Source organism: Petaurus breviceps, unplaced genomic scaffold (assembly GCF_028583685.1).
Source record: "Petaurus breviceps papuanus isolate PSGF00001 unplaced genomic scaffold, PetGlider_PUasm1.0 90897, whole genome shotgun sequence".
Taxonomy (NCBI): Eukaryota; Metazoa; Chordata; class Mammalia; order Diprotodontia; family Petauridae; genus Petaurus; species Petaurus breviceps.
In genome coordinates this window covers 2,916,781-2,938,626 of record NW_027187374.1, presented here as the reverse complement: position 1 = coordinate 2,938,626, position 21,846 = coordinate 2,916,781, and the positions used below count along the sequence as shown (strand labels likewise).

The 21,846-nt window shown below is 32.9% G+C and overlaps 1 protein-coding gene across 1 annotated transcript in view; it reads left to right on the top strand.

Annotated features, from left to right (window-relative positions):
• DSCAM (DS cell adhesion molecule) overlaps positions 1-21,846 on the top strand; it is an 870,593-nt gene that overhangs the window by 690,569 nt on the left and 158,178 nt on the right. Inside the window, exon 16 of the mRNA XM_069074855.1 lies at positions 8,901-8,971. Coding sequence (XP_068930956.1) covers positions 8,901-8,971 — 71 coding nt within the window. The remainder of the gene's footprint in view (positions 1-8,900; positions 8,972-21,846) is intronic.

The window sequence follows — 21,846 nt, the reverse complement described above, 5'->3', positions numbered from 1 at the left end:
TTAAGGAATAAGAAGAAATAGGCATATTTTTAGGCAAGGAAGATGGTAGTAGATAAAGAGGGACTTAAGATTAGAGAGTAAACAACTGAGACAGTGAGAGACAGAGAAAGACAGAGACAGAAAAATATGAAAGGAAAATTGGGTCTATTTTGGAGAAGGAAAGAGAAAGGCCACCTACAGTGGGGTAACACATTTGAGTGATATGAAATAAGAAAGAAAGGAAAAAATGTAGCTCTCAGTAAATTATTTCAACTTTGCATCTGTGTGTGTTTGTGTGTGTGTATGTATGTATGTGTGTGTGTGTGTGTATTTGAAGTGTAAGGTAAGAAGATTCCCTTTGGTGGGAAGGAGTGTTATGTGAAGCTTGAAAAGGGATGAAAAATTTGGAATAACCACTATACTTAATGGAAGAGTAAATAAATTAGAAAGGCATAAAAGATTGTCTTGCCTCAATAAAGACGCAGGTGAGAATTATGTACCCTAAATTTGTAATGCAATTAGTGCAGCATTGTGGTGGGAAAAGATTATAATCAGATAAAAGAATTCTGGAGTTCACAGATATGGTAGTGGAAAACTTGGTGACGGTAAGATCAAAGGTATGGCCATCTCTGTGTAGCTCATATGGAATGAAGAAGTAGGTTATAGGAATTGACTAGATTAAGGTACTGGGAAATGTTAGGGAATTTAAGAAAGCATGAATCTGTATGTTGAAGTATGAGGGCAGGAGTTAGTATAGAGAGAAAGACTCCAGGCCAGGTATTGAAGTAATTAAGGGAGGAAATAAGATGTCCTGGGGGTGTATATATCATAGCCAATGGGCTCTGGATTGGGTGATAAATTTGAATAGCATGAACCTCTAGGGAAAAGTTGTTGCTTAATGATAAGGGAGAGTCTGGAAATCACAATAGGAAAAAAGGAGTATTCCAATTCCTCCACCAAGATCAGTAAGTCAGGGCCATGAGTGAAAGTATAATCCATACTGGAAAAATATACCTGAGTCAATTTCTCAGGAGAGAGCTAGGTCTCAGTGAGTGATAGAAGATGAAAGGACTGAGAAAGGAAAAGTTTTAAAAAAAAAAATTATGTTTGTTCATTGTGGTGCAGGCATTCCCAAGAGCATGGTGTAAAAGGTTAAATAGATCAGGAATGGGACTTGGGGCAGGGACGGTTAAAATGCATGGCTTATGAGAAAGAAGACAGTGAGGAATGGTACAATGGCACAATGAGGTGTGTGCCTTGGAAACTGCGAGTTCAGAAATTTAAAAATGAATTCACAAAATGAAAACAATAAAGAACCAACAGTAAGAGAAGTGAAAAATTGAAATAGTTCTGAAGTTTCATCTCACTTCATGCAAATTGTCAAAGGTAAAAAAAAAAATGAGACTCATCAACCTCCCTTTCCGATTATTCTTCCCAGTTTGGAATAATTTTATTCTTACAAGCAGAGATAATGCGTAATGGATTTTCAACATTCCTTACTGCAATCTGTGATTAGCCTTACATTAAATGACTTGCTTCACCAATTTCACCTGCACCTAAAATATTACATTTTTCTAATGTTTAGTGACCTAGTAAGGGTATGGCTGACCCTTTCATAATTTTCATTATAAAGTTGCCCTGTGAGGGTAAAAGATCAATAATATAGGTGGAATCTTATGGGAAATGCTTTTTTTCCCCATGTAGATGGTCAAAGAATGAAGGCTCAGAATTAGAAAAAGGATCCCGGTATGATTTGGGGTTTGATTTTTTTAGTCACCAAGAGCATGGTAATTTTATTATTTGCCATCTTTACCTGTCATCTATAAATAGAGGTTTCAGTACATGGTTCACTGTGAAAAGTGTCCTAGGCTTGAAAATTTAGCTGAAGGGTAAAAAATGACATTATGTCTTAATTAATATTCCATTTTGATATTGATGCTTACCAGAGATTAGTATTACTGTGAATCAGAGGGTAGTAAAGTTGGAATGGTGGTAAACAAGGTTTGATAAGGGAAGGCCAAGGGAGAGCAAAAAAAAACCAATAAATTTTGATCAAATAAGGAGATTTCAGAGTTCTTGAACATGGAAGAGATAATGGCAAGATCAAGGCTTTGATCATCTTTACAACTCAGGTTGGGGTAAAGGAACTGAGTGGTCAGGCTGTTTGATGGGAAAGTCAGTATGTATGGTGAAGTCCCCTAGTATAAGAGTAGAAGTTGGGGAGGAGAAAAAAAATTGTGAGCCATTTACCAAACCCACTGAGGAAGAAATAAGAGTGACCTGGAAGTCTGTAAATGATATCTACAAGGATTTTAATTGGGTGGTAGGTGTGAATAATATGAACCTCAAAGAAGGAGAGGTTACTGAGTGATAAAAGTAAGGAGGAGAATCTAGAAGTGTCAATAGGGAGTGAGGAGTATTCCAAGTCTCTTGCCTGAACTTGGAACCAAGGAAAATAAATGAAGGTTCAGTCAATATTGGAAAGGTGGCCAAGATGGCTATGTCATCAGTGAGGAACCCAGTTTCAGTACTAGCAAACAGAAGGGGAGTGAGAAGTAAAAATTTGAGTATGAAGAGCCATTTTTTGTCTGTGGAATAGGCATTCCAAAAGGCACAATCAAAGTTTGGGTAATGTTTGGTTGGAACTTTGGCATGGCAAGTTTTAGGGAAATGGGGAAAAAAAGAATCTGTTATTGGAGAATGGGGGATGGAGTTTGAAATTTGGCCTACAAGGGTTCATAATTATTGGAATGCATAGGTTATGACTGTTGTGAGAATGTTCATCATTAAGTGGAAGACACAACTCCTCTTTCTAAAGGAGACTAGATATCTGCTTGGAGACAAGTGAAGTCTAAGAAGGAGAGCACATGGTGTGGCAATAGAACTTGTTTCACTACTACTCTTCCCTCTGAAGGCAGGAAAGGGTGCAAAAGAAAGTCAAACCAGCAAAACAAGAGAAGGAAATCCCATTCCCACTGACTTTCCTCTTCCTCTTCTCTCAAGGAAAATTGCAACAGGACATAAAAAATCTCTCAAAGGGGAGAAAGCTCCTCTTTGACCCAGAGGTTGTCTACATCATGTTTGAGAGATTGAATTGGCAGCAGGGGATGGAAGTTCCCTTGTGCTGGAACACATGGAAGTTGGCCCAGTCCTCAGGTATCTCAGTAGGAAATGATAGACTTCTAGCAGAGGTTTAAATTGCTTTGTGGCAGATGGAAGATGCTAGGGCCAGTCCCTTGTCACCTTCCCTCAGGGGACACACTCAAAACAGGAGATGGAAGAGTTTCAGTCAGTGGAATGTCTGGCTAGAAGCCAAAGACTCCATGAGGCAAGAAAAATATCAAAAAGTTAAAAAAAACTTGTAAAATATAGGGGGGAATTTTTTAAGTATCTCACAGCAAAAAATTTGGAATACACATTGAGAAGAAAAAGTTAAGAATCATTGGACTATCTAAATATGACAAAAACAGATTCCTATTTCAAGGAATCTTAAAAGAAAATTGCCTATATCTCTTACAATAAGAGGACAAAGCAGAAATCAAAAGATTTCCACTTGCCACCTCCTTTGAAAAAAAATAAAAACTCCCAAGAAAATCAAAGCCAAAAACCAGACTTTCCAGTTCAAAGTAAAAAAAAAAACTACTACAAGAAGTCAGGAAGAAAGAATTCAAGTATTAAGGAGCAATGGCAGGATTTAGCAGCCCCCACTATGAAAAAGTGGGAAACTTGCAATACTTCCAAAAGGCAAAGGATATGTGCTTACATCTAAGAATAAGTTATCTACCACTGCTTAATATAATGCTACAAGGGGAAACATAGATCTTTAATGAAATAGAGGGCTTCCAAGCATTCCTGATGAAAAGATCAGAACTGCAGAGGAATTTTGATGTTCAAAAACAAGAATGAAGAGAAACATTAAAAAATCAATGTGAATTAACAATAATGAAGAACTAAATAAAGATAAACTGCTTACATTCAAATTTAGAGAGATGATACATGTATCTCCTGCAAACTCAGAGATCCAATTAGGGAGGAAGTTCAAATAGACAAGGCCTCAGGGGAGTTCTAGTATGGTTTGATGCTCTTAAGAAAAAACAGAGAGGGGAAGAATGGAAGTGAAAGAAAAGTAAGATTAGGAAAAATTGTCTTACAATCAGAGTGTGCGAGTAGACCTCAATATAAAAAAGGAGGAAGAAGATGGGGGAGAATGACTGATTCTTGTACCTCACTCTCATCTGAATGTGTCAAGTGAAAGACCACCCACATAAGCACATACACGGAGTTAGGGGCAGAAATGCATTACACTCAATCAGGACATAGGAGGGAAAGAGGGAAAGGAGGGAGGGGAAATTAAAAAGAGGGTACAGTAAGGGAGAGATTAGTCCTAAACAAAATGAACTCTAAGGATATACAAAAGCATTTATAGTGTTTTTTGATATATCAAATTCCCTGGAAATTGGGGAATGGATGGCAAAATTATAATATGTAAATGTAATGGAACATTATTGTGCTAAACACTTATTTGTGTAATGGCCAGCCATTATTCCAGAGGACAAATAATGAGACATGCCACTCACTTCCTAATAGAAAAATTAAAAACTCAGAATAAATAATAACCTTTTTAAAACATGTTCAATGTAGAAATTTGTTTGGTTGACTGTACGTGTCTGTAATGAGTTTTGTTTTTCTTGGAGAGAAGGGATTGGAGGATGAAAATGTAGAATTTGGCTAATTAAAACTTTTTTTAAATAATGTAAGAAAAACTAATGAGGGACAAAGTATTAATATAAAAGATTAATGGGATAAAAATCAATGCAAAAGAAATGAATGGAGGCAAACACAAGGTCAACAATTATCATTTTAAATGCCAATAGGCTAAAAATTTAAAAATATATATCAACATGAATAAGAAAGCAGAACCAAATATTATATTGCTATATGTTATATGTGTACATATATGTGAAAACAGAACAAAACTATATTTACATGTTTTAAATGAACTATGTAGAACTATAATATATAAAATAAAGACATCTAAAAAACAAAGATATATGTGGAACAAAAATAAGAGACTGGAATAAAATTTACTATGTAATTATTCCAATGTAGTTGGCATTAAAATTGTTATTAGACAAAGTAAAAATAATAATTGATAAAGCAGAATAATATATCATGCTTAAAAGATAATAGAGACAAAGAAACCAGGTTAAAGTTAAATGCATATAAGAAAGGTTAACTAAATTGTACAAAAAGATAGTAACAGAAGTTTAGGAGACTTTAAGGTTATTTTTTTGGAAATAACTAAATCTAGTAGAAAAACAAACAAAAAATTTAGGACTTTAGAACTAAAATTGGAGAAATTATTTCTGAAACACTTACTATAGTTTCCAAAATATGTATATTATACTATATGTACATATATATATATAGATCTATATGTATACACACACATCCAAGCATCAATGGTCTTTTAAAATCAATGTGTCCTTACAGAGAAATTACAAATAAAGGTAAAAAAGCAGAAATGAAAAAGATACTTTATATCATGCAATAAAAAATACAATACAGGGAAAATAAGCAAAATGGAACTTTAATAATTAATAATGAATGAGTTAAAGAATAAACTATAGAAATAAGTGACAACTAATGTGAAATACCAAAGTAAGACATGCCAAAATTTAACAAATTCATCCAATACAGTCCTTCACATAATGTGTGTGTTTGTGTGTTTATTTGTATCTATATACATACACGTATATATGAAAGCATGGACCAATAAAATAGAAAAAGTGAGCATTTGTGAATTTAAGTATATTATTTTTTAATCTAGAAATCAATATACCCAAAATAAAAATTCCTAAAACTCAGGGGAGAAATGGAGATAATGGAAAATAAAATATAAAATTAAAAACAAAGCTACAAGATACTCCACTGAAAAGACTTTACTGAAAAGTATCAATCAAATTTTAGTTATCCTGAAAATAAAGAGAAGAAAATCATGTTGCCCAAATGAAAAACTAAAAGAGTGAAATTCAAACTCTGCTATACAGAACTATATTCTATAAAAACAGACAATTCAAAAGAAATTGATCAGAATATTAAATGGGAACAATGACTGGACCCCTGATTTAATTGATCTGGAGGAATAAATTCCTTTTACATGCCAATTGCCTGTTGATTTCCTATAATATAAAATACCGTCTACTCAAATTAATATCTAAAACACTTAACCTGAATGCTGGCTGCATTTCCAGTATTTGACATCACTTCTCTACTTCAGCCAAACTGGTTTATTTGCTGTTCTCCAAACCTGAATTTCCATTTCCCACCTCACTGCCTTTGCACTCGCTGTTCCTTCCCAATGCCTATAGAGAACTTCCTCTACATATCCATCTTTTACAATTCTTTTCTTCTTTTCAGTTCAAGTATCTCATCTGTGAAGGCACTCCTACTTCCTCTAGTTACTAGTGCTTTCTCCCTCCTTAAAGCATCTTTTATTTCCTTAATGATTTATATTTTGCTTTTCCTCAAGGAGGCAGGACAGGGAGTCTTTTTTTGTTTTTAAATGTTTGTCTTTGTACTTCCAGACCCTTGCACAGAATCTAGAATATAGAAGGCACTTTCAAGGGTTAGTTGAATTGAATTGAATTGTTGAAACTAATTTTCCTCAAGGAATTTCTTCCTCATGAAGCTGCCATTATATTATCTGGTCTTTAGGGGAAGGTAATATGGCTAAGCAAACTGTTTCATATTTCTTTCTGCTTATTCAATCATTTCCTTCATCTGCATATGAATCTCTGAATCTCTCAACCTCAATATCCTCCTCTGTAAAATAGGGATAATAATATCACTTACTTCACAGGTTTGTTGCAAGAATCAAATGAATCAAATCAAGTCAACAGTAATTTATTGAGCAACTCTTATGAACCTGTACTAAGCATTGGGAGCACTGGGGATACAAAGAAAGCAAAAAACAAAAACAAAAACCAGTCCTACACTGAGTCACAGCTTTAGCTGAATTATCTCTGTAGTACTACAGGTAATACAGCACTGTAACTGAAGCTGAGGAAAATCCAGTACCATCTAACCAAGTTAATAGTTAAATGAAGAAAAGATCAGAGCTGTACATTGAAGAAAGACCCCAAAGAGTTCAGTGGATTGACCCATTCTGAAAAGATTTCCTACCCTGAGAAGAGACTAGGGACCTAACAACCTGTCCAGCACAGCTTGGTAGCAACTGCCAGTAACAGAATAGGCTACCTAGTTCCACCCATTAGCCACTGCTCAGTGGCAGAGAAAACTTTCTTGCCCAGAAGAATCTGAGTCTAGTGAGGAGCCAATACAGCTGAAGAGTGACCTTCATGAACCAGACTGAACCACCATCCCTTCAATGCACCCTATCCCAGAAGGAACCTGTCAAGCTGAGCAGCAGGACAATTTGTCCATCGTTGCCATGCACTGCAGCCAATGTTGTGAGCACCCTTCAGAGATAACATTGAAGTCCTGCAGTTCAGTAGTTATGCATTCCCTTGGCCACATATGTCCAAAAATATGACACAAGCCATGGGCAACCCAGCAAAAATAATTAAATTAATAGAAATACTTGTACCAAAACATAGTGAAAAGTTTCTCCAAAGAAGCAAATGAGAGGAGCAACTTATTGTAAATATTAACATACCAAAATGAAGAACAATCTGGAAGAAGAAGAAAAAGGAGCAACTTTAAAAAAGTAACATGAACCCTATTAGAAGCAAAATATGTTTATGTCAAAGACAAGATGTATAGCAAGAAGTGAAGGATCATTGACCTCCCAGAAAAGCATGAAGGGTCAAAGAACCTGAATAACATGGCACTGCAAATAATGCTATTTTTAAAAGCTGTACAGAACTGGGTTTTGCTTTTTTGGAGGGGGAAGGCAGGGCAATTGGGGTTAAGTGACTTCCCCAAGGTCACATGGCTAGTAAGTGTTAAGTGTCTGAGGTCAGATTTGAACTCAGGTCCTCCTGACTCCAGGGCCTGTGTTCTATTCACTGTGCCACCTAGCCACACCCAGAACTTTTAAATACAGAAAACAAAGCACCAAATAAAAGAATCCCCAGATTATCCCCCCTAAAAATGTAGCAATGCATTTGTAATATTTTGACAGGCTAATATACTTATTTGGCAAATACTTCCTGAACCTCCTTGACAAGCTACTTAACCCTCTCCCACCTTGCTAGAATGCTTATTTTGGAAACTTAACTGGTACCTAGTTGCCCCCATCAGGCTAGAAGTACTAGGATTATACTCTTCTGACTTTGGAGAATCCAGTAAGACACATCCTTCTACTTAAGCAAGGGGTAGCTGAGACACAAGATTAAAAATTTTGCTTGCAGATCTCTTGTAAATTAAATTTAAAATCATACAAAATTATATTTCCATAATATGCTTCCACTCATTTTTTATTTTAAAATTTCTTCCTCTCATATAGATTTAATCCCTAACAAGAGAGAATCAATTGAAAACTGACTTTAGACTAGAGAGATTAAAGACAATTTAGAGACAAGTCTTTTGAAAAAAATTTTTTTAATTTCCTTCTTCACATGGCTCTGAACAGCACATAGTCATAAAAATTACATAGCATTAAACAAGACTTCACAGGAAAAAGTAGTTCATTTAGTATTTGTCACTAAATGGAGTACCCTAAAAGGTTATTCAACAATCTTGTTTGACTCCTAAAATTGCTGAGCTTTTATATTTATGAATATCAATTATAAGGTGTTCTCATTTGTTTGTTAATAAAAGGAAAATATATCATTCTTTGTATGCAACTACCCTGTTTTCTTTTTCGTGCCAAGCATGTCAGTGTCAGATGGTATTTTATGCCATGTGATTTTGAAACTGATTTCTAACCTGATTTTGGATTTTGGATTTTCATACAGCTCCTGACGGTCCGCCTCAGGAAGTTCAGCTTGAGCCCATATCATCTCAAAGCATCAGGGTCACCTGGAAGGTAAACAAATCAGAAGTCACTTTACTCATTATATCTTCAGCACTAGAGACATTTTCATTTATGTCATGCATTATAATTGTTAGACACTTTGAATGTTAATAGAATTGTTTTAAGTTTGGCAAATCTATTCCAAAAGCAAGTAAAGACTTTATTTATAAACATTAAATAATGAGACGTGAAATGTTGTTACTGATGAAAAGTGATGTGGTCATTAGTATCTATTTTTGTTCTTATTACAGTGGAAAACTAGACCCAGATGGGACCTTAGTGGTCATCCAATATAACCCCCTAATTTTACAAAAAAGAACCCTGACACCTAGAGAGGCTGTGATTTGCACAAGATGACAGTTATTGTAGGGCTTGATATTGGGGTACATTTTTACATATGTAGAGAAGTTAACTTTACTATTTCATGTGGAAGGAAAGAGAAATGAAAGCGAAAACTCCATACACTTAATATCCAGGAAAAACAAGATTAAAAGTGATTAAGGAAAGAACCTTGAGATAAACACTTGAAAATAAAATAGGGTTGAGGTGGGAACAAATTAATGGAGCTAATATAAAAGGTATTTATTATGTTTTATTATGTTCCATTTTACTTTGAAGCATTTTATTATGTGCCAGCCACAATGCTAAACCTCTTCCCTCAAGGGGCATTCATTCTAATGGGGAAGACAATAGATAGAGCAGACAGGTGGCCAGGGACAGTTTTTAGTTTTGTTTAATTTTATTTTTTGTGTTTTAAATTTTAAGAAATCATCAAAAGATTTCCTTCTCTAACTTCTCCCCATTTCCCCAAAGAAAAAGAAAAAAGAAAGAAAAACAAAACCTTTATAATAATAATGCATGGTCAGGGAAAGTTTGTTGCTATTTAGGGAAGTGACAGGTTTATACCTATGAAATCCTTTTAAATAGAAATGAAAATGCTACTTACCAACTTTCTTGTTACCATACACTTTTTTTTGGCCAAATTTTCATTTTCATTTTTATTGAGAATAGTCCTACAGATGGTAGGACTCATACAAAACCTACTTCAAATTCTTCTATGGTATTCCAGTCAGAGAATCATCTCTGGGAGATTCTAGCAACCTCAAGAGACAACAGAATTGGGGCGGCTAGGTGGCACAGTGAATAGAGCACCAGCCCTGGATTCAGGAGGACCTGAGTTCAAATTTGACCTCAGATACTTAACACAAAAACTAGCCATGTGACCTTGGGCAAGTCACTTAAACCCAATTGCCCTCCAAAAAGCAAAAAAAAAAAAAAAAGACAACAGAGTATAATAATAATAGCATTTTTGTAAAGCTTTAAGATTTTCAAAGTGCTTTACAAATGTTATCTCATTTTATCCTCACAATACTTGTAAGTGCTATTATTATCCCCATTTTACAGATAAGGAAACTGAGACAGGCAGAGGTTAAGTAATTTGTTCAGATTGAGACCAGATCTGAATTCCAGTCTTCCTGACCCCAAGTTTTAGCTTTCTCCTCTCAGATTATATCTGCCCTCTTAGTTTAGCTACGTACAGAGGAGCAATGAAGAAGACATTAATAACTACTGATCTACAGTTCTACTTTCTCACCTTTCTAAAATAAGGGTCCTTGGGGTGGCCAGGTAGCACAGGGAGTAAGAGCACTGGCTACAGTGTTGGGATGACCTGGGGATTGAATCCAGCCTCAGACACTTAGCACCTACCCAGAAAAACCTGGCCATGTAACCTTGAGCAAGTTACTTAACCCCAATTGCTTTAAAAATAAAATAAAATAAGGGTCCTTAACCTTTTGTGTGTGTTGTAGACCCCTTAGTCAAGTGGTAAAACCTATGTATACCTTCTCAGAATAACATTTTTATGTACAAAAAAGAAAATAATCAGAATTTTGCAAAGCACCCTTATATGGCAATAGTTACCAAACTATTAGAAAAACAAATGCCACCTGAATTCTTCATGAATCTCTGGTTAAGAACTACAGTTTATAAAACCTTCATGACAATTATCTACTCAAGGAAGGAGGATATCCTTGATTAAAATGTGAAGTAATATTAATTGATTATAATTTTTATTATATATATTTTATATAATATATTATATATAATTATAAATAATAATAATAATATTATTTGATTAAAATGTGAGGTAATAGGCAGTATTTTGCAAACAATAGAACACATCTCAGAAGTTACACAATTGATTTGAAGACTATGGTCTTTAGGATCAAAAACTACACTTTTAAAAATATCTGTTGATGGTGGGAAAATATATTTCACATAGCAGAGCAAAATATAGTAAAATGCTGCAATCACATATAAATGTGCATCTTAAGAAAATTTAGTAGGTCCATATAAGATACTTGGTAATAGGAGATCATATATGATTATTTGATAGACATAGCCTTGCTTGTTTAATGGTTAACATCAAAAAGGAAGAGGAACAACCAAGCTGCCATGGTAAGAGGAGGCACTCTCATCATAACTACTGCAACAAAAATGTAAGAGTCAAGAGGAAGTGGCATCACTTAAATCTTATTTTCACCTGATTTGATCAAATTAAGGGAGGACACATACAAATATGTACGTGTACACATATAAAAGATCTTGATGTAAAAATTTATTTACTCAACAAAGTAATGACAGTTTCCAAGAAGAAAAGGGGAAAGGGAAGAGTAAAGAATGAAAAAGAAGGTAAATTCATGGAGGGATTATTGAGAAACAGAACAAACTCAAAGCTCATAGGATAGATTTATAAAGGAGTTTCAAAAAAGAAAGTGTAAGAACCTTTGATTGAGGTCTAGTTGAGGAAAAGAGAAGAAGGGAAGGTGTGGAGTATAATATATATGTGCAATAAGCATAGGGCACTAGTACTAAAGAGAATTCTCTCATTCTACACTCTTCCTTTTTAAAGAAGAGGTAGGGAATAAAGACAGGAAAAAGGATAAAAGAAGAGTTTGGAAAGAAATAAAAATGAGTGATCATAACTGTGGATGTGAATAGGGTAAACTTGATTATCATATAGAAGAGTGTAACAGATGAAAAAGCAGAATACAACAGTACTGTTTCCATCCAACAGTATTGCTTCCAATGAACACTCTTGAAACATAAGGATACACACAGAGTAAAAATAAGGGCAGTGAGGTAACATAGTGATAAGGTGCCAGGAATGGAGTCAGGAAGACTCATCCTCTCGAATTCAAATCTGGCTAATTGTGAGACCCTAGTAAAGTCATTCAACCCAGTTTGCCTCAGTTCTCTCATTCGGAGAAGGAAATGAAAAACCACTCCAGGATCTTTGCCAAGAAACCCCCAAATGGGGTCATGAAGAATGGGACTTGAGAGAAAATGACTGAACAACAAAAAATAAGGTGATGAAACAAAATAAATTATGCTTTAGCTATTTTTTTTTCAAAATCAAAGTTAGCAGTCATGCTCTCCAATGAAGTAATTGAAAGAAATAGTTGTAATTAAAAGAGATAAACAGGGAAATTATATTAAGTTGAAAAGTACCATAGACAGTGAACTAAGATGAACTCTTAACATATGTTGGAGGCAGCTCTAAAGCCATCATTCTCTTAGTTCGAGTGCAATATTGGGGTGAAATAAGGCACTGAAAATTCATTTAGCATTAACAAGAAGTTGTTTACTTATACACCCCAATCTCCATATGGAAATGCATCTGATCATCAGTGCATGATGTGGTGAAAGACAAGAAGATTCACAGCATCTTCAGAAATCCACCAAGTCAGGGAGGCACCAATAGCATGTGGATGAGATTAATGACCAGGAAGCTAGGTCAGAGAAACAGGAGTCAATCAGATCCTAGTATTGCTTTATCTTTTTTTTAAGAAAAACTAATCTCTGTATGGTAAAGAATATACTAGAAGATATTATTCCTGTTATTCATTCCAACATGAATGGCAAAGCTAAACAAGTAACAGGGGAAAATAGATAGTAAAGCTATAATAATAGTAGAGAATTTTTCAGACTTAGACAAATCCGGCTAAGAAAATTAGAGAGACGTTAAAGAGCTATATAAAATTGTACAAAAGTTACATATAATAGATCTCTGGCAATTTCTGAGTGGGAACAGAAAACAGTATGTTTTTCACCTGGGAATATCATCTTTACAAAAATTGACCTTGCAGTATTTAAAAATCTTACAAACAAGCATAGGAAACCTTACTGACTAAATTGCAATAAAATTTTTATTCAATATGAAGCTTTTAAGAAGAACAAAAAGTTAATTGGAGACTAACTTCTTCCTTAAGAAGAATCATAGAAGCAATAGATAATTCCTGAAAGTTAATGACAACAAAGAAACACCATATCAGAATTTGTGAGATTTAACCAGAACTTTCTTAGGGGAAAACTTATAATTTTAAATACTTTTATTGATGAAAGAAAAGAATCAATGAGTGCAACTATTTTTAAAAACACCTAGAAAACCAACAAATTTTAAGAGCTCAAATAAACATCAAAATAGAAATTTTTTTAAATCAAAAAAGGAAATAAAAATTTTAAAACAAAAAAAATTGATTTAAAAAAGAAAGAGAAAAGTAAATTTTTGAGTGTCAAAACTGAAGAAAAGAAAATTCACATTGAATTAAGAAACTACATAAAGGGAATTTGCTTTAAAAATACTTTGTCTGATGATAGGGCAGTAAAACCAAAAACTTTAATAAAATAGATGAACAAAATAGAAAATGTGCAGATTCACAAAACAAAAAAAAATAGAAAGATTAAATGGTTCAATCTCAGAAAAAAAATGTAAAAGACACAAATGAGGGAAAAAAAAGGACTACATGGATTTGCAGGACCATTCTATATAATATTCAAAATATATCCAACTGCAGTATTATACTAAGTATTTCCAAGAAGAGGAAAAGAGATCCTACCAAATTCCCTGTATGATGCCAATATACTCTTTAAATCTAAATCATTAGAAAACCAAAACAGAGGGAAAACAATTTTATATATATTTATGTATGTATGTATGTGTGTATACACACATATACATATATGTATAGGAAAGAAGACCACTATTTCCAGTGAATATTGATGTAAAAAGTTTAAGTAAAATAATAACAGATAGGCTATAATACATTTAAAAGGTTCTACAATATGACCAGGTTAGATTCTATGAAAAATGCAGGGTTATTTAAATTCAGGAAAACTCTCAACTTAAGAGAAAATATTAATAAAAAGAAATACCAAAATTACAAGATTATATTAATATGTAAAGAAAACTTTGATTTGCCTTTTTAAAAAAATACAATGCTAATTTTTGTTTAAAAATTACTAGCTAACATAGGAATAAATGGACCTTTACTTACTGTGATAATTAGTATCTCTCTAAAAGCAAGGTCCAACTTTATATGTGATGAATATAAATTACAGATCATTCCATTCAGATAACAAATAAAGCATTTTAGTTAGTACATATGATATATGCATACATATATAATATAAACCCATAGAAATCATTCATATTTTTGTATAGTTTTACTAATAAAACCCAGCAAGAAAAGCAATTGCATTTAAAATAACAAAATGTCTAAAATATTTTTAAGAAACTAACTACCAACATAAACATAAGAATGCATATGTTTATGTATGTGTATATGTGTGGGGGTGGAGAGGTACGAGTATAAAACACTCTATGGAAATAAAGACAGAAAGTTCTCTTTTTATATTCTAGTACTTTATATATATTTTATATATTCTAGTAACTTATCTTTACCTACTCAAACAAAATTGGAACACATTAATTACTCATGAGTAAGTTAAGCCAATATCATGAACATGACAACACTACTGAAATTAATTTACACATTCAATGTCATAGCAATGGAGCTACCAAACAATTACTTTATAGAGTCAGAAAAAAAAATGACAAAATTCATCTGAAGGAAAAAAAAAGTTTAATATTCTCAAAGAAAATGACATGAAAGTTTGTAAGGAAAAAGACCTCAAAGCACCACATCTCAAACAATAACACAATAAGAAAGTTCTTATTTCATGTCTTTTAAAGATTATATATATATAAACTTATATGTACACACAGTATGGAAACTTCTTTTTTTTTCCTTGATATCTTTGGGGATAATTGTCTAGTAGTTGTATGACTGAGTCAAAGTTTTCTTTCTTATAGAGCTTAGTTCCAAACTCTTTTTCAGAATGATTGGGCTAGTTTACAACTCAACCTGGAGCCCCTCCAAAATTTGTCCAAAATTTCACTGTGTCAATTCCTACAACTCAAGATTCTTTTTTTAATTTTTGTATTTATTTTATAAAATTTCCAAATTTTTCTTGAGTGACTATTTGGCTTTGAGTTATGAAATACCTCAACTCCAAATAATTAAACCTGAGGGTCACCTGACAGGTTATAGAAAGGGACATGATAAAAAGACATAAGTAGTATGCAATATATTTTTAATGAAGAATTATTTGAGATAAGTTACAAAAAGGCCTTATCAGAGGAATGTAGCATCAGAAGAGGATATAAGATTAGTTATGATTTTATTATGTGTCTGTGCTACAGAAAAGTCTCCATCATATTGTGTGAATCCCATGGAAATTTCATGAGAAAAGTTTTTATGTGGATAAAATCAATGTTGCTAGAATAAAAAACAGAAGCAGCTAATTGATGATGGTGGAGAGGAGAACTTTGTTGTATTTTTTTCTATTAAAGGTCTGATATCCAAGATATACATGGACTTGATACAAATATCCAACACAGTAGCCATTTCCCATTCTCTACTCTTTCTCTAACTTCAATAAGTTTAACTGACTTCCCTAAACAAACCACCTCAATATCTATCATTAGTCCTAATATCTCTCCTGATATCCAGTCTCATATCATCAGTAGATATACCAATATATATATTGGATAATTATATCAGGATGCCCCCCATCACTCAAACTCAACATTTTCAATATGGAATACAATTAACCCTTCTTCATTGTGGTTTTCTCCATCACTGTTTTGCTATATCAAGGGTCACATAAGAAATTAAATGGGAATTTGGGGGGAGTTTTACAGAAGATGAAGATTACAAGCAAAGGCCAATAGATGACACATAGCCTACAACCAAATAAATACCCATTGAAGTCAGGGAACCATAAAATGTTGAGGCTTAAGGTTAGGGGCGAGCAAGACCCCAAAATACCAACACACTGGGTCCTGCCAAATGAATTCAACTCAAGCCTTCTCTCAGACAAAGAAAAGCAAAATTTATTAAAGATTCTCCATAATGGGTAGACTCTTAAGGAGCCTCAGTATCTGTGATGCTTATATTGGACAAATGGGCCAGAATCATCTGACACAGAGTGAGTCTGCACTACATAATTTTCTGGCCCACTCAAGATTCTTCTAATCACCTCTTTCATTATTTATTATAGAACAACAATTTTTATGGTTATTGCATTCATATATCATAATTTGTTTAACCCAGTTGTCTGAGAGGCATTCTGAAGTGCACTTTTTATATTCTAGTTCTTTACCTATCTTGCATTTCACTTATTTTAATCCACTGATCAGGATCAAGAAGGTCATTTAGCTATCCCCTCTAAGGTATTGTCCTCTCTTTAATTCCCTTCTCCATTCCCCTTCACCTATTGAATTTCATTTTCTATAATTGTGTGTTCTTCTCTCCTTAATCTGTTGCAAGTAAGTGAGGCTCATCTCATCCTTACTCTTTCCTCTATGTTTGTATACTTTTCTTCTCATGAGTCCCAATTATGAGAGTTAACAAATTTTATCATTCTTCTTGATTTTTATACCTTTTTCCTTACAATATCTTTCCCCTTTTAAAATCTTCAGAAAGGCCAGTAACTAATTGATGGGCATCTTTCTGGGGTGTTTTTTGCCACCACAATAAAAGCTACTATAAATATTTATGTAATACAGGATATTTTTATCTTTCTTGGATCTCTTTGAGTATAAGACTAACAGTGATATAATTTAGTCAAAAGTCATCTACTGTTTAGTAATTTTTTGTGTATAATTCCAAATTGTTTTCCAGAATTGTTGCATCTATTCATAAATCCAGCAGTGCATCACACTTCACTTCCAAATTTTCCATTTTCCTTCTTTTTCATCCAATGCACCCAGTTGCTCTATTTTGCTTATTTAATTGGTTTACATACTTTGAAGACACTGTGGTTCTGAAGGGATATTTGTTTGTTCTTGCCCTATTAGAATGTTAGCACTGCTTCATTAATCAGATCCTGCTAATTGGTCAAAAAATGTGCCTTTCCCAGTTTCTCTTGACTTGTGGTCATATTTAAAATTTCCTACTCACCTCTAGTTTTTTTTTTTATCAGAAATGCTTGAAAATCTTTAAGGTACATTTTTTTTCCTTCTGTAACTTTAAATGAGTTATCTTTGAATGTAAATTTAAATATTTTGCCTTTTAGAATATTACATTCCAAGATCTCTCATTTTTAGTAAAGGCTATGTGTCTTTGTGTGTTGCTCATGTTCCTTGGTAAATGAATTGTTTAGTTTTGATACTTGCCATATTATTTCGTTGACATAGGAGCTCTGAATTATGACTTTTCCTTTCAGGTATTGGTAGGTTCTTACTATCTTTATTTTGATGTCTGGTTCTAATAGATCTGGGAATTTTTGTTTCTTTGATTAATGATAAAGTAGGATGTCCAAACCTTAAAAAAAAACATGGTTTTCCTAGATTCCTAATATTCTTTTTGACATTTATTTTGCAATTTAAAAAAATTATGGCCTTGAAAAAAAGTCAAGAAAATAAATGTTTCCTTATATCAAGACATAAAATGAGAATTATATATGAAACAAAAAATCTCATTTATTGAGCATTTTTTTAAAGTATATATTCAATTAAGCAGTTAGTTCCACAATTGCCTTGCTTCTTTGTGTTACCTTCTGAACCTTTCTGGTATATTTTCCTTTCTTTTAAAAAATAATTTTGTGGTGTCTCATTTTTACACATCACCAAATTTCTCCCAGTATCCTTTCCAGTACAGAAAAATATCCTATATAATAAATAATATTTTAAAGTTAAAAAAGAGGAAGAAGAGAAAGAATTCAGAAAACTTTTAAATATGATTTTAAAAAGTCTAAAAATATATATAATATTCTGCACCCACAGACCTACCACCCCAGAAAAGGAAGACACTGAATATGTGTTCTATGTCTTCTTTGGAGTCATGCTTTTTCTTTGTGATTTCTAAATATTCCCTTTTGACTGCTCTGTGAATATACAGTCGTGTAAATTATTTTCTTAACTTTGCTTGCTTCACTTTATATCAGTTCATATACATCTTCCCTTCTTCCCTGTAGTCATTATATTTGTCATTTCTAACAGCATAGTAATATTCTATTACATTCATGTACCATAATCTCTTCAGCCATTTTCTAACCCATCAGTGTACACATTATTTTCAATACTTTATTACCGCAAAAAGTGCTACCATTAATATATTGATGTGTATGGGGGCTTTCTTCTGAGAGTATGAACCTAGCAGTGGGATAACAAGGTCACAGGGTATGGATATTTTTGTCACTTTATTTACATAATTCCAAATTGTTTTACAAAATATTTGTCCTGATTCACAGATTCATCCACCATGCAAACGTGTATACATACATACTTGCATACATACATACAAAAGAATGTGTGTGTGTCTTTATATATTGGATACCAAAACCAGATCAGAGAAATATGATACATTTTTTTCAATTCAATCAATTCTCTTCTTACCTAGATATATAAATTTTATTTGCTCAGAAGATTTTTAGTATTATATAATTGTTATCTAATTTATCTTTGGGAATTGACTTTTCTCTAATTTTTTAGCAGTAGGTAGATGGCTCAGTAGATAAAGCAGGAAAAGCCTCAGGTTAAATATGGCCTCCGACACTTATGAGCTTTGTGACCTTGGACAAGTCACCTAAATTTTTTTTTTGCCTAAATTTCCTCATCTGTAGCATGAGGATAATAATAGCACCTATCTCCTGGGGTTTTTGTGAGGATCAAATAAGATGATATTTGTAAAGTGCTAAGAAAAGTGCCTGGAACACAAAAGGCACTACATTATTCCCTATCCTCCTTATCCCTTATTTGGTTAAGAATATATTCTCCTGCCTATATCTATGAAAGGCACATTGCCTGTCTACCTTCTCATTTTTTAATGATATGATCTTTAATAATAAAGTCACATATCCATTTTGAATTTATTGCAGAATATGCAAGGTGTTGGTCTAACCCTAATTTCTGCCTTTCTGCTTTGTAGGTTTTTTAAAGAAATTTTTATTCAAACAGGAAGTTCTTTCCTAAATAATTTTATGTTTTCTGGCTTTTTTGAATACTGAGTTATTGAGTTCTATTGTTTCTGATCCTCCTTGTCTATTCTGTTCCACTGATTTCACTTTCTATTTTTTTTTACCATTACCAAATGATTCTGATGACTGTGCTGTTCTCCTCCTCCTCCTCTGATTTTCCTTACTATCCTTGTTCTTTTGTTCCTCCAAAAGAATTTTGTCATTATTTCATTAAGTTATCTAAAATAACCATTTGATAATTTCATTGTCATAACTTTTAAATGGTAAATTAATTTGAGTAGTATTATCATTTTTATTATTTTGGCAAGACCCAACCATGACTACAGAATGTTCCTTCATTATTTAAGTAATTATTTATTTAAGGATCATTTTGTAATTGAATCTATCCAAGTATTTTCTGCTTTGGTGATTGAACCCCAAATATTTTAATAATTTTGTAGTTATTCCAAATGTGAGTTCTCTTTCTATTATTGTCTTTTGGGGTTTTTTTCATTATCATATAGAAATAATATCAATTTGGGGGAATTTATTTTTTTTAGATTGCAACTTTGCTGAACTTATTGTCTCAAATAATATCCTTTCTCTATTAGTTCTTAGTAAACTATCATATGAATGGCAAAGAAGGATGGTTTTATTTTCTTCTTACATCTTCACGCCTTTAATTTCATTTTTTAAATCTTGTTTCCTATTGCCAACATTTCTAGAACTATATAAAATAATAATGGAGAACATGGGCATCCTTACCTTACTGCTATATTAATTTGGGAAACTTACGATGTATCCCTATTTAATATTATTTTTAAATCAGTCAACCCAGAAGTTCCCTCCATTCTTCATTGCCTTTTTATTAGTGAGGAATACGTAAAAGATTTTGATATTTCATAATTTTGTAAATATTCCTCTTTCAAGTCCAATGATTCTTAAATTATCTCTTGACTTGTTCTCCAGTTTAGTTGTTTTTTTACATCCAATTTTATACTTTCTGCCTGTTTTTTTTAATCTTTTGTTTTATTCAAATATTTTTGATGTCTCAGGGAGTCATTGATTTCTATTTGGCCTTTTGTGACTTTAAGGATTCCATGTATGGGGTAAGGTTTAACACTCAAAAGCTACTTATTATCCTTCTAACTCTTCCCTCAAAAGTTTTTCTTTTAATTTACAAATTAATTTTCTTTCTCCAATAAACAAAAATCTACTTTCTTCCATTCCAACTCTCCCTCCCACTAAAAACCAAAACCAAAATAAAAACAAAACCCATATAAAATGTACATAATCAAGGAACATAAATTCTTACATTGGCCATGTCCCAAAAGTATATGTCTCATTTTGTATCCTTAGTCCTAATGCAGAGAAGTAATGGACAATTAAAATAACATATGATGAGGCACAAAAGTTCTGATCAAAATCAATTTATTGGTAATGCACAAATCTACTAATAAAATGATCTTAACTTCCTCAGTAACCTGAGACTCTGAATGCAAAGGACATTTTTCTTTAATAGATTTTGGGAATGCAGAACAAAGAACAGCATAGAGTAGGTGACATCATGGCATACCTGAGGCACAGGAAACAACATGATTGGTTGGAAATTTGATGATAGAGGCTAACGACAATCTCTTCCTTCTTCCCTATGACTAAGAAGCATTCATTTTTTGAGTCTACTTGCAAGATATTGCTAGATAGCTTGATGATGTAAAGATACTAGATCCAACTCCAATGTGTTCACATATATCCCCCAAGGTTAGCAAAATTCCTTGAAGCAAGAAAAGATCAGTTTTAACAAAGAGAATTAGGTTTCCAAAATTAACCCATTGCAATCCAATTGAATTTATGAACTGAATTCAGAGACAAAGATCCATGACAAGCAAATTATAGGCCCAAAATCAATAAACTACGAAAAAGATAATTTTCAAAAAGATACAGAATCAATATTGATCATTTCAAAAGTATACAAGGTAGCAGCCCTTTGGCATTACCACCTTCAGATGGATTAGTAAATATATTTGGGATTGTGGGAAATTCTGTGAGTTGAAAGATTTTATAATACTCATTAAGGATAATCAGAAATATGTTTCTGTTTGTTTTTCCTCTACAGAAATATCAACAATTTTTAGCATGATTTCAAAGTGATCTAATTTAAGGTTCCTGAATTATCTATCTTCATTCAGCTATTGAAATTCTCTATAAATTGATATAGATATACATATTGATTTGCACATGCTTATGTCAATATATGTATATACACATATGCATATTCATAGGATGGCATATTTAGAATTGAGATGATATTGAAGGTCAAATCCAGTTCCTCCATTTTTCCAAATTTATTTATTTACTTTACAACATTCAGTTCTACAATTACTTAAGTTGCAATTTTTCTCCCTCTGCTTCCCCCTACCCCCCATGGCAGCATACAATCACATATAGGATTTACAAATACCTTCACACTAAAAATTAGTCAAGTTGTAAAGAAGGATTATAACCAATGGAGTGAACAGTGAGAAAGAAGAAATAAAACAAAACAGAGAGAGAGAGAGAGAGAGAGAGAGACAGAGAGAGAGAGA